Raw genomic sequence first — 14,470 nt, forward strand, 5'->3', positions numbered from 1 at the left:
ATATTCTTCTGTCTAATAGATGGATGCCAGATGGCCACTGCAATAAGGTATCCACCACAACATCAAATGGCTTACGCCATCATCCAAGTGTAGCGTGCATCAGCATGAGTTATGGAAAAAACACACATCTCGCCGCTAAAAGACTGTTACCTTCACAAGTGGCGCTCGACGTAAATCGTTAGCCAAACTATGAAACACAATTAAAACTGTGTGCTGTGGCTACCCTCTTGACTAATTAGCGCTGCTCATGTCCGCGCTCCCTGCGGCGCTCCCCATGCTCGTCTGTGCGGGGGAGTCCACGCTAACAATGGGCTGATTTGTGGCCAGCCACGGGGGATCCACTGGGAGAATGCGGAGCCTTGAGATAGCCGCTCTTCAACACTCTGCCTTGCTCTCCCCTGAGAGGGGCACCCCTAGGAACGCTCCCGCAGCAACTGTTTCAACAGCTCATGCTGCACGAGTGCAACTGATCTTGAAGTTAATTCATGAAGATTTCACACATTATGTTTATATATCTATATCAAATGTTTTCCGCATGAATAGAGTGATATAAAGGATTAAATGATACATGTACAGATGTTGTTATGGGCGTCCATTTCACACCATAAAACACTTAATAGTTTAGCATAAAACAAAATAAAACTTTAATCCAAGTACAATTGATTTGTGAAAACTTAAAAATGGGAAGAACAGTAGGCTATTGTAACCCACTGTCCATGTGTGATATTTCAATTAATTATCAAGTTAGCCAGAATAAAGAGAAAACATGACTAATCAAAATGTCATACCATTAAATAGATCGCATTCCTATCCAAGCCTCAATTCACAATGGAAGTGAGCATACGGTGTTGTCCTTAAAGCCAAAGGTAAACTCGCTTGTACAGGAGCAATCACAATGCACAGGTACACACTGCAGTCTATAGAGAGTGTCTCTGCTGTGGTGCACACATGGCACATAGTAAAATAAAACTGATGCAGTTTGCAGTTCACACCACAGCATGCAAAACTCGCACAATCCACAGCGCACAAGACAGACATCAAATAACGATAGGCTACCAGATTGTCTCTTCTCCACAAAGATGGGCATAACATTTCTATAGGGTAGATTGATGAATGGACATATCCACTGATGAGACACCTTTGCTGTAACACTTGATATCATTGAGAATAAAACTAATAATTGGTGTGTCATTCAATTATAAAAGGGTTAAAAATGTGTGTCTTATTATATTTATATTTTACAGTAATGTCTGAAACCTTGTACAGATGTTTCAAGAGTAAACCTGAAATTACTAAAGAATTACAAACTAATAAAATGTATGCATAAATAAAAGTAGGTTTAAATCATAGCACAGCATGACTATTTTTCATTGTAGCATCATTCAGAATAAAGATATCTTAATTTACCCAACTGACAAACAGATTTACAGTTCTTTAAAATATATCTGTGTAAATTACATATAATATTGACATTTGTGTACAAATGACTTGCATTTAACTGAGGCACCACCACGGCTGTTCTCATTTGAAACTCTCTGAATTTTGAGTATCTAAATGGCAAAGTTTTGATGGCAAACTGACATGCTAAGTTAGCATCCATGTTTGGCTCAGCTGATGACGCTGAGCCCATCAGCCCTGCACTCTGTGGAGGAGAGTGATCTGGCTCTCACACATGCACTACTACAGTACATGACCTGAGCCACAATGGCCCAGCACAGAGAGCCCACAGCACAGCAAAGCACAGCACAGCACAGCACAGCACAGCCAAGGCCAAAGGCCTCCAGGCACGCCCTCCCAGAGCCCCCGTTAGCCCCATACACACGTGCTTTCACACAACGGGCCCATCCAGGACGGTGGGGAGAAGCTTGGCATCTGAGGCAAGCTGAGAGGCAGGTTGGGCACTTTGGGCAAGGGCACGCTGGGTAGGTTATTGGTTATTGTCCTGCCAGAGGAGGAGGGTGGCACAATGGGCGGAGGAGGAGAAGACAACTAAGATTGTTATTCATTCCTGCTGGGAGCACTGCAGTACATTACATGTTAACATGTGTTTTGCTTCTTTCTTGTCGGGTGAGGAAGTTAAGAGGTCAGAGACGGTCAGGGTGCTGTATGTGGACCGGCATGGACACATTAGAGAAACAAGGGGCACTTTACCTCTGCCTTACTCAAATTAATTATGTCCAAAGTCTGAACGGACTGTCTGTTTGTCTGAGAGTGTGTGGTTGTGGGTGTGTGCGTTGAGTATGAATTTGAGCCAAAACAACAGTTGGTGGAAGTAAACAGCCTTACTTCACAGACTGCCAGGTCTCTTGTTCAAACCCACGGTGGATGGACTGAGCGATGGAGGACTCCATCAAGTCGATGTAACGCACCACCATGGGGATGAAGTGCTCTTGCAAGTGTTTGTGGAATGTGCCATTGCACAGGTGATCTGGAGAAACAGGCAACAGGGAAAGAGAACGTCAGGTCTCCCTGGTGACAAAGTATATTTACTATCTCTACATATCATGACATTTTGATAAATAAAAAAGTAAATTGTCCGTTTTCCAAGAGAGAGAGTTACTAATTGCTGTGGTTAATCACATGTTGAACGAGAGGGAGGACATTCCCACAACAACTTTGAAAATGCATTTAACAAGCATATCCTAATAAGCCCACTTGAGGCGGGGTGTGTCGTCTTTATTAGACCTAATTTCCCCTCTCCCTGCTCCCTCATTATGAACACTAGCCTTTTGGCTCTCCTGGGGTGCTGCTCATGCCTCACAAGCATTTCACATCCCCAAGCACCAGCAAAACTCAAGTGAGCATTTCCACACCATTAGGATCACACATGCCTGAGATAAAAACAGAATAATAATAATAATAAAGAAAAAAACATGGAACTAAACCGAATTAAACAAAAACAATATTTATGAAGGAAATTATGTGTTTGGGGATTGTGTGTTTCAATCAAATGCAGCTATTCTACATGTGGTATATGTGCACTTATTGTTGTCTTTATTTACAAACAGGTGTGCACAAAGGCACAATCTTTTCACAGATGTACTGTAATACTGCAGCCTCATACTGTACACATTTGAGTGACTCAAAAGGGTGCTAGTCGTTGTGGAGAGGATACAAGACTACGAGGAAGATAAATTCAATTAAATGGCATAGAATAAAAGGGAAGCCTCCAGCATGTACAGCAATACGTCAAATGTCCTTGAGAAAATGTTTACTAAAAGAGTTTTTCATTCAGTTCTGCTTCAAGCTGAAAGGTGTTTTGACAGCTTTAATAACTTTGTCACAAACAGACAGCACTAATTAGAGGCAAAAACAATGGATGACAATGATTCTTTGGTTCATTGCTTTTGCTGTGAGCATCAGTGTGCAAAGGTTGCTGGTTGAGTCATACTACAATTGTGTATCTATATGCACTGTGTGTGTGTGTGTGTGTGTGTGTGTGTGTGTGTGTGTGGGAAAGTGTGTGTGTGTTTTTTTATATTTGTATGGCACACATGCCTTTTTAAATAATGCTTATTAATGTGTGTGCAAAAAAGCAAGAGAATGTTGGGATTTTATTTTTTAATGGAATGGATTTTAGCCACAGAACTCTGATTTGTGTGGAGCCAAGACTCATATGAGTAATTAGTTAACATATTATAAATGTTCAGCAAAAGCTTGAAGCCAAGTTCTATATTCTCCATAATACATGCAAAATGTTACACTAGTACACAGTAGCTTCTCTACAATTTTCATTTATGGCACACCCATCAATTAACATACAACATTAACAGTTTTTAAACTAATTTAGGAAATAACAGGATTTTTTAATTTACCATACAAAATTCTACTGTGTCTGGCAAACCAGTTTATGCTATTTGTACATGTAATAGAGCATTTAAGCAAAGCAGTTTATGCTATTTGTACATGTATTAGAGCATTTAAGTGGACAAGGGAGTGATAGCGGAATGGAGACATTTTCTTGTCTAGCTCTTGTTCTATCTATCCATCTATCTGTTCATCTATGCTACCTGTCTGTGTGAACATGTGCACATTGTTACTAGCAGTGACAGATGCCTTACCTGAACGCACACACACACACACACACACACACACACACACACACACACACGCACGCACACACACACACGCGCACGCACGCACACACACACACACACACACACACACACACACACACACACACACACACACACACAGATGCTCACAGACACGCACGCTCACATTGAGAGTAGGAGACAAGCCTGTCAGTCGAATGTAGTTGCTTTCCACCTTCTCCGAGCAGTTTGGCTAATTTCCCATTTCTGTCGCTCCCCCGCCTCCATGGCGCTTGGCTAATTACCGTGTTGACAACGGACGGGCACAACACGTTAACCTCCCCCTCCTAACAAGGCTTGTTTTCTGTGGCGTGCTGGGTGCTAATTAGCGCGCTTAGTGGTGAGAACATGCGCCGGGAACCACCAGAGACAGCTAAAGGTGGTGAGGCAGAGCTGAAGCTTTAAATAGGGCTAGTGACAAGATGGAGGGTCAGGGAGGAGAGAGAGGGACACAGAGAAAACGAATTTTACACGAAGAGAGAGAGAGAGAGAGAGAGAGAGAGAGAGAGAGAGAGAGAGAGAGAGAGAGAGAGAGAGAGTAAGGCAGAAAGAGAGGCTAAACCGAAAAGGCAAAAAAAAGCAGAAGTGAGAGAGTAAAAAGGCAAAAGTGTGTCTGAGGGAGACAAAGAATGTCAATGAGAATGGACAAGAGAGAGCAGGAGAGTCAGGTGGAAGGGAATACAGCATGGACAGAAACAGAGAGGAGACTTAGAGGGAGGCCGACTTACGGTCAGTCCGCAGGAAGTTGTTGAGCAGCTGGAAGAGAGGGAAACTGTCCCAGGAGTCGTGAGGCTGCACCTGCAGCGCTGCGTCCATGTCCACCGTGTAGAGGGACAGGAAGATCTCTGCATGCTCCGTCATCAGCTCAGGCCACCAGGCAAAGGCCTGACACAAACACACACACACACACACATATTCAGATGATCACATAAACAGTGATGACAGGCCATACTGTGGCAGAACCTTCATGGACATCCATGTGCTATGTGCCTCAAAATGAATTTGCCAGAAAAAGACCTTGGTGTGTGTGTGTGTGTGTGTGTGTGAAATTATGTACTTGACACCCTTTTAATTACTTCAAAATCTCACCAATCAATGCTACCATGTTTAAATGATTTATCCATTTAAATGCTTGCAAGTCTGTCCTCTTTTAAGCAACATCATTGAAATATGCAATAACCCAGGAAAAGGCGGTTTGACATTGACATTCTCGCACTGACAGTGGAATCCAAATGAATTGCTAAAGGTACAAAGCAGATGAAAGGACATTGTGGGCATGTGTCTGCTGTCAATCTCCTGGGAGTGGAGCAGTTAGTACTCTTTTGGATGGAGAGCAAATCCAGCTGAATTCATCTGCAGTCTGCCAATTGAGGCCAACACCTCGGTAGAGGCTGCCATGTGCATTGTGGGCACTGCTACAAAGATGCAAGATTCTTCTGTCATTTTTTTTACCCACATTCTTGAATGTGTGCAGCAATAGCTGCCACCTTAACGGAGCATGTAAGGGTAGTAAATGCTCCCTTTTCTCCATTCTCTCTATTTTTTCCTCTCTCACTTGGCCTGTCTTTAAGGAGTGTGTGACGTGTGTTGTGGACAAAAAAGTGCAATCAGCCCGCGCAGTTGCTGGACTGCAGCGGAAGAGGGAAGAATGGTGTGGAGAACTGAAGGGTACTATTGTGCACGACTGTATGTGTGTGTTTTTATGCGTGTGTGTTTGAGCATCTCTTTAAAAGGGGTGGGGGGTGGAAGACATCCTTGACTGACTATTCATTCCCTGGTTGGCTTTAGGAACACTTGGCAGAGATGTATTCAGAGTGCTTTCAGACTTGAACACCATCAGATTCCTCCTGTTGCTTCTGTTATACCAATACCAATCTCTCATCTTTCTTTATGGCATTCAATCCGAAACACAGCAGTCGTCGGGATCTACAGCGAACGCAAGACCTCACTGCTTAACCAAGACTAACCAACTGTAGACAGAAGACAGGATGCAGATCAAAGCTGTCAGAGATTATTTTTGCCATTTATGTCATATTTGATTAATTATTCATTCCTATTTATTTGTTATCATTTACTATATGCAAATGTGCATACACACAGTGATAGCTGCACACAGTGATGGCTCCTGAATTATTATGTGGTTTTGTTGCTGGACGAGAAAGCAGTCCTTGTACCAAAAAAATGGTACCAAAGTTATGTACCTGAAAACATTACTTCTTTTTGAGACATAGGCAAGTGGATACATATGCTGACAATAGATTTAAATGACCCATGATGCTTTAACATCATATCATCAGCTGAGAATTAACATGGTCCAAGAGCTGAAAATGTAGAATCAAATAACCAAAATTCGATGAAAATTATTTTCACGTAATTTTATATTATTTATCTACATAATATAATATTTCTTATTTTACACCAAATCATATTATTTTATTATTATTTTATATTTTTTGTGGACATGTCAGATAGGCCTTGCTAATCAGTTTGAGCGGCCGGCCTCTTCAGAGCTATTTAGTAGACATTATGAGTGAACACTGCAGCTAGAGTGGTACAGAGTGAACTTATGGTCACACAAGGCTTTCTTACCTCTCTTCCCTGGGATGTGAAGGCACAAGACAAAAAGACAAACAAAGTAAGCGAACATTGCATCTATACACCCCCCCCCCGCCCCCCACACACACACACACACACACATAATTCCTTGTGTTTTATGTATCCTCTTGAATACACACACAGTCACAAACACACAGAAATACAGCGGGGAAAACAAGTATTGAACACGTCAACATTTTTTTCAGTAAGTATATTTCCAGTAAGGCTATTTGCATGAAATTAGTATTAACTCAGATAATCCACCCATATAAAAAAATCCAAATATTAAAGTCCATAGGTAGAGTTATGTGTAATAAAGTGTAATAACACAGGAAAAAAGTATTGAACAAGCCTGCTGAAATTTCTTAAATTTAAATCTTAAATAAAAAGCCTTTATTTGTAATGACAGCTTCAAGGCATTTCCTGTATGACGAAACTAATCAGTCACAGTATTCTGGTGTCAGTTTGGCCCATTCTTTTAGACAGATAGTCCTTTAATATTGAAGATTTCAGGGGTCCCTCTTGTGAATCCTGATCTTTAGTTAACTTCCAAAACTGTTCAATTGAATTGAAGTCAGGACCTTGATTTCCTTTCTCTGAAACTAATTGAGAGTTTCCTTTGCTGAATGGTTTGGATCATTGTCCTGCTGGAAGGTCTAGCCATGTCTCATCCTCATCATCCTGGTGGATGTAAAGATTCTTCCAGAACAAAATGACTCCATTCATCATTCCTTCAACTGTATGAAGTCTGCTAGTACCACACCATGATGCCACCACCTCCAAACCTCACTGTTGGTAGGGTATTTTTAGGGTGATGCACAGTGCCATTTCTCCTCCAAATATGGTGTGTAGTATGACATCCGAAAAGTTAAATTTTGCTCTTGCCTGACCAGAATACATTCTCTCAGTATTTCATAGGATTGTTCAAATGTTGTGTAGCAAACTTTCAACGAGCTTTGACATGTTTTTCTTGAGCAATAGAGTCATGCGGGATGAGTGTGCATAGAGGCCATGGCGGTGGAGTGCATTACCTATGATTTTCTCTGTAACAATTGTACCTGCTGCCTCCAAATCTTTCTGGAGCTTTCTCAGAGTGGTCCTTGGCTCTTGGGCTACTCTTCTGACTATCCTTCTGACTTCCTGGTCAGAAATCTTGCGAGGAGATCCTGTGCATGGCCAGTTGATGATGCAGTGATGTTCCTTCCACGTGCAGATAATGGCCCCAATACTGCTTGCTGGATGATTCTGAAGTTTTGAAGTGCATCTGTAACCAGTTCCATTGATATGTTTAGCAACAATAAGGTTGCAAAGGTCTTGCGAGAGCTCTTTGCTTTTACCCATCATGAAATGTTTCTTGTGTGACACCTTGGTAACAAACAACCTTTTTATAGCCCACCAGTATGTACTAACCCAGCTTATATCAATTTGCACAGATAGAAGGGATAATTTCTCTAACTACTTATAGATTCCAGTTTGTTCCTTGCCATTCCTTGCCTTTGTGTACTGCTTTTTCTTAGCGTGTTCAATACTTTTTCCCTGTGCCATTCCACTTTTTTTACTCATAACACTACTTTAAGACATTAATGTTTGGATTTTTATATATGTGTGGATTATCTAAGTTAATACTAATGTCCGGTGAAAATTTCATGCAATAGCCTCACTGGAAGTATACTTACTGAAAAAAATGTTGACGTGTTCAATACTTATTTTCCCCGCTGTACATACATATTCAACATGCTAACCAAAAAGGAATATTTTACTGTCCGCTAATGAACACTAAACCAAATGTACTGCATGTGTAGATGCTAGAATCTCTTCCAACTGCTCCTGGGTAAAAATAGTTACCCCATTCTCGAGGAACAGATGTCATAAGCCATGCTTTCAGTTAAGCAAACTAGTTTGACGCTAACAGTGGGCTCTGTCTTGACACCTGTGATTGATCAGTTTTTAACGGCGTTGGCTGAGTTTCCATGAATAAGTATGGGCTGTGGGTGTTGCTGTCTGTGGTTACAATGTGCGCGCTTCTCAGATCTCAGTCACTGTGGAAACAGCTGTCACAGTGATGGCAGGATGGAAAAGGACAGTGCGACAGTAAGTGATCATAGGGAGTCCTTCCTCAAATGATCATGCAATACCTTGTGGAGTTTGTGGGTGCCAGCATACGTTCAGAGAGAAGAAAAAAAAAACACCCCACCTATCAGTGGCTTACCAACATATGGTCGAACATATGCTGCAGGAAAGAAACTTGCAGAGGTAGAGTACTGATATCCTTGAATTGTTTCAAGATATATTAGATATAATACTAGGTAAAAGTAAAACAGGAAAAGCCTAAGGGTAGGAAAAAAAACCCCAAGTGGTGTTTTTATTAGTGACATTTCTCCTCCTGACCCATCCATGACTGCTTTTGAATCAGCAGTGTTCTGAAAAGGCTAGTGCTGCGCTGGGCAGTGTGTGCGGCCACGAGGCCGAGCCCTACCTCAGAGTGGTGCTCGTCATTCTGCAGCAGGACGTCCATGCAAAGCTCTCCCAGTCTCATCATGTCCTCCAGACGCTTCTCAGGGGGGGCCTGTGAGGTTGCTGTCCCACGCACGCGCACACACACACAAACACACACACGCACACACGCACACACGCACACACGCACACACACACACACACACATTAAAGGAAACCTGAAAACCATGTGGCATCTGAGGAAAAAGTAAAAAAACTCTGACATTTGTCATAATACTACATTATACTGATACTAATCTGGCTGAGAAGGAAGCAGATATTCTCACCAGTGTTTGGAGATATCATTTGAAGAAAATAAACAAAAGAAGACATTGTGATAAAAGGGGGCAGAAGAAGAGGTGGAAAATGGCTATATCTGGACTTGGATTAGATTTTGGTAAATGACACATTTGAAACAATTACAATACAGTATTTTAAAGTTGTGTTAATGAAATACTGCAAAATAAATGCATGTGGTAAAATCTTCATTAAATCTGATTAGCTACGTGCTTGGTGAAATTATCTGCTGCAAGTTAATTACATTTAACACATAGGTCTCAGCAGATGTATTAAATTGATGACAACCACTTCTCTCACACACACACAGGCAAGCACACACGCGCGCACACACACACACACACACACACACACACACACACACACACACACACACACACATACACACACACACGCCATGAAATATATGATTATTGTTAAGAACATCAATTTTCTCTTTTATACTTATTGTATATAATCTGGTGACTAAATGGAAATACTGTATGAACTAAACACAAGGAAAGGCACCGTCAAACTGACACTTTCCACGTCTCACATTCACATTTGTTACTTCCAAGTGAATTTCCTCTCATGGAAATTCCTGCAATTCTATTAATACTATTTATGTACAAACATGACAATTCCTCTGGATGTAATAGGTTGAGGTAGCATAGTGTGGTCAAACCTTCGATCTGGGCATACTCGGTCAGCTGGGAGTAGTTGACGAGGGCCGCCTTCTCCAGGCACTTCTGCACCAGCTTCCTCATCTCGTCTGAAGGAACAGGAGTGTTGATGTCCTTCATTAGGACCTGGGAGAGACTGCAAGGTCAGCTCACGGCTTCTCATCACAGTGGAAGCCTCATTAGAAACCAAACTATTTCATTGCTGTATGTGTCTGGATTCATTTTGACAGAGTGCGAGATGACCTATTGTTGGGAAGCTAAACACCATGTTGTTGTGACGGTGTGTGTGATGTGGCAGCTGTGGTAGTGGTGTTAAGGCTATGCCATGCTAATAGCCAGTCATTTGCTTGCACCACATTAATGCCACAGAAAAAAGGAAACATTTGTAGTGATACTGTTGACAACACAAAACACTGCCACCTTTTATTCTTTTGTGTGGGATGTGTCTCAGTTTTTCTGTTAGAGGATGGAGCATGCAAAGCTTTTCAACGGTAATGTTATATTTGCTTCTCATTAGTATTATTAGTTGTTGTCAGTTATGCTGAATATAGCCTTATGAACCCTTTTACCATAATGAAGCTGGCCTTACTTGAGTATAGGAATGCAAAATGCAAAGTAATTTCTTCATGACATATACTAAAATACTAAAACATATTATGAACCTGAAACTGACCAGATCTCAAGACAAAAACGGCTAACAGACAGTAGAAGTGCATTCACACCACATAGCGATGTTTTGCAGTGCAGCAGATTTCAAATGGATATGTGTACCAATGGTAATGGGTTTTGGAGGTTTTGGAGGTATTTAGCAGGTATTGTTAAGAAATAAGAATACAGTAGAGGAGTCTTTTAGACACGTAATTGAAAACAGATAATTTTGTAGGAGATGTTCATTGTGGTTCATTACATGAAATGGAACAATTAGATGTACTGTAAGCTGTGTAAAACAAGTCTCATTGGCTCATTGAGGTGGGCTCAAAATAGATAGAGATTCAAACTGCAAAGTGTGATAGATCTGAACCAAGGGGTCAGGTTTTGATGGAAAATCTTAGGCAGTGGCTAATTATGGCAATACATATGAGCAACATTTCTTATCTTAGCATTATGCAGTCTAGTCCTGTTGTTGGATTCCATTAGATGACTACAAAGGGAATAATGGAATTTTATGAACAATCTATGGAATAACTTTTAAAGTGGCTTTGGTAGGCTATGCTATTAGTAAAATCAATGTCTTGAATATTTCTAATTCAGAATGATCAGGGAAAATGATCAGCTTTCATCGGTTTTGCTGATTATTTGAGGCAAGTATATTTTGGCTTTTTAAAAAACATTTTTACATTTTCATGCCTAATTGCATTTTGTAGAACTAGAAGCTGTGTTTAATCATTAATGCTCATGTGCTGTAGGTGAAAGAAATGACAAAAACAAAAATTGGAACAGAAGATTGCAATAAATGTAGTCATATCTTTTGAAAGAATACATACTCGTTCAAGCAAGGACAAAGTTGCTTTTAGTGCTCCTTCAGGTCGCCCAAAGGGGAAGCAATATCTAGGATCATATGGAGAGACAAATCCAAATATTATACCGTTGAAACTTTCATCAAAAAATAACAACAAGAGGTGTAACATCTCTGAAAGACATTTTCTCTACCTGGAAAGGGGAAGTTCCCCTGAGGACTGAGCAAACTCCAGGCTTGGTCAATTGGTAAATTCGAGGAACATGAATATTTGTTCCAATAACTGACTGTCACTACTACCTTTGAGCATTTCCAATCCCACAGTGCCTCATGCAAGGCTCATTAATTAGAGCACAAACATGCAGTCACTCTGTGTGGATGCTTTGGCTAGTTGTTCAGCAGTGTTCATGCAATGTTGGCCATGGTGACCTGCAATGCCCAGAGCTTGTGACTCCCACCTCTTCATCCTTCTAAACTTTCTAACGGACAGAAAGTTAAATGTGGCTTACTGATGGTGCACTCTCCCTGGCCTCATGTGGACTGTCGGCCCAGACACCTACGTCTGTGCCGACAGTCCTCCCACCATCAGCCAAAGTCACCGCAACTCATGGACAACAAGGCCTTTGACAACATCTTTGTTTTTGCTCCACCACCAGGATAACATCTTTCATTCAAACTCTACCTGAAATGAACAATCTGGTTCTCCAGCAGAGTCTTCATTCTGCCCCTTATCTCTTCAAACTGTTCCTTCTCCTCCAGAGTCACTGTTCCCATACCATCTGGCCTGTCAGCAAGAGGAGGATTGAGATTAGTACTGATGTGAAATTCACATGTTTATGATTACCTTTCTGCTCCAGTGTGTTTTTGTAAATTGGTTGGTGGAAAATGTCTACAATTCTTTAAGCGATAGTGTTTGCACTTAATTTACACATCTTGCCAAGCACTGAAAACATAAAACCATAATATGTCTTTCTCCTTCTAGTATTCTGTTTGTTTGGCAGAGGAAACTTTTTCAGAGCTGGAAAAGATATCATTACCACAAAAGCACTTTACCATTTGGCCTTTTAAAGGAAATATTTTTTTCCAATCGAGTTCAAATTGTTGGATGAGCATTAGAGACCTTAAACTATATCAGATCTAAGTATTTTAAGAGGTGGAAAAATATGTTGGTGCTGACAAGCAATTATGAGACTTGACAAGAGTTTAGACAATGCAGATTTGTGTTGCATTGTGTTTGTCCACTGAGCTTTCATTGAAATCCTCTCCACCTCCTCCTGCCTGGAGCTGAGAAACAGCCCCCCTCTTCAGCAGAACACTTGTAGGAGCAACTTGTAAACCCGTCTGTTCTTTCAGTTGGTCACTCCAGAAATCTTCCCTTTATTTTTAACAAGCACTAGCTAATCCCAAAAGAACACAAAAGAGGCCGAGAGGGAGGTTGTGTGTGTGTGTGTGTGTGTGAGGTGTGAGTGAGTGTGTTTGAGAGAGAGAGAGAGAGAGAGAGAGAGAGAGAGGTGTGAGTGAGAGCTGAGAGAGAAAGAGAGATCATGCATATGTATGTAAGAGAAAAAGAAAGAAAGAAATGAATAGAGGTGAGAAAGGACATAGATAATTAAAGTCATATTTTGTGGATGTGGATCAATGTGTGTATGCTCTATTTGAATTATTTGTGTATTACTGAAATACCCATTCTGATTACTGCAGAACTTTGTGGTGATGGTAGTTTGAGTGTGTGTGTGTGTGTGTGTGTGTGTGTGTGTGTGTGTGTGTGTGTGTGTGTGTGTGTGTGTGTGTGTGTATTCTTTGCATATCCAAAAAGGCCTGAATTTGAACGAGGGCCACTATGGTGCTCGACAAGTAGACTAGTAGCCAAGCAGTAGCCAAGTAGTTTTTGTAATGTTGCACTGAAATAATCTACAGTCTATCACAAAGCTCTACATCTAAACATGTAGGTCATATATATACATTTCTGTGATGAAGTGAAGGCTGGTGTTTTTTTCATTATTACTTATTTGACACTTTACTTGAAGTCTGGCTTTTAAATTATATGTACATAGGCTAAAAAGATAAGTCAGTGCGGTTATTGCGCAGAAAATTATGCTACTTCCAATATTTTTTTTATTTTTAAACCTTTATTTTACCAGGAAGGTCCCATTGAGACACAATGTCTCTTCTGCCAGGGAGTCATTCTATCAAAATTTATATGGATATTTAACACACTGCCTGGCCAAAAAAAAAAAGGTCACACACTCTAATATTTTGTTGGACCACCTTTAGCTTTGATTACGGCACGCATTGACTTTGGCATCGTTTCCACAAGCTTCTGCAATGTCACAACATTTATTTCCGTCCAGTGTTGCACTCATTTTTCTCCATGATCTTGTGTTGATGACGGGAGATTCAGACCACTGCACAGTCTTCTCCAGCACATCTCAAAGATTCTCAATGGGGCTAAGGTCTGGACTCTGTGGTGGCCAATCCATGTGTGAAAATATTGTGTCATGCTCCCTGAACCACTCTTTCACAGTTTGAGCCCGATGAATCCTGGCATTGTCATCTTGGAATATGCCCGTGCCATCAGGGGAGAAATACTCCATTGATGGAATAACCTGGTCATTCAGTATGTTCAGGTAGTCAACTGACCTCATTCTTTGGGCACATAACATTGCTGGACCTAGACCTGACCAACTGCTGCAACCCAAATAGGCTCTTACCTGTTTGCTTAGTTAAATCCAGATGGTGACATTTTTTTTTTTAGCCAGGCAGTATCACAAGAGAGCAAGCTACATATCCAGTACTCCAGAATGCACTAGTTATCACTTGGTCCCATGATCTGCCCAATCCATCTTATTCTATTATTTCCTGAGAGAGCTAAA

At 41.0% G+C, this 14,470-nt stretch overlaps 1 protein-coding gene across 3 annotated transcripts in view; it reads right to left on the bottom strand.

The window, feature by feature from the left end:
- The window catches only part of cadps2 (Ca++-dependent secretion activator 2), a 94,606-nt gene that overhangs the window by 24,745 nt on the left and 55,391 nt on the right, over positions 1–14,470 (bottom strand). For 2 of the 3 annotated variants that reach the window (XM_042109770.1, XM_042109769.1), the window contains exons 14-20: positions 12,280–12,381; positions 11,626–11,689; positions 10,144–10,267; positions 9,166–9,266; positions 4,823–4,979; positions 2,287–2,428; positions 1,823–1,942 (exon numbers count right to left, since the gene is read on the bottom strand). In XM_042109770.1, coding sequence (XP_041965704.1) covers positions 1,823–1,942; positions 2,287–2,428; positions 4,823–4,979; positions 9,166–9,266; positions 10,144–10,267; positions 11,626–11,689; positions 12,280–12,381 — 810 coding nt within the window. The remainder of the gene's footprint in view (positions 1–1,822; positions 1,943–2,286; positions 2,429–4,822; positions 4,980–9,165; positions 9,267–10,143; positions 10,268–11,625; positions 11,690–12,279; positions 12,382–14,470) is intronic. The other variant, XM_042109771.1, reaches the window with a different exon arrangement.

Source organism: Alosa sapidissima, chromosome 11, assembly GCF_018492685.1.
Source record: "Alosa sapidissima isolate fAloSap1 chromosome 11, fAloSap1.pri, whole genome shotgun sequence".
Taxonomy (NCBI): Eukaryota; Metazoa; Chordata; class Actinopteri; order Clupeiformes; family Clupeidae; genus Alosa; species Alosa sapidissima.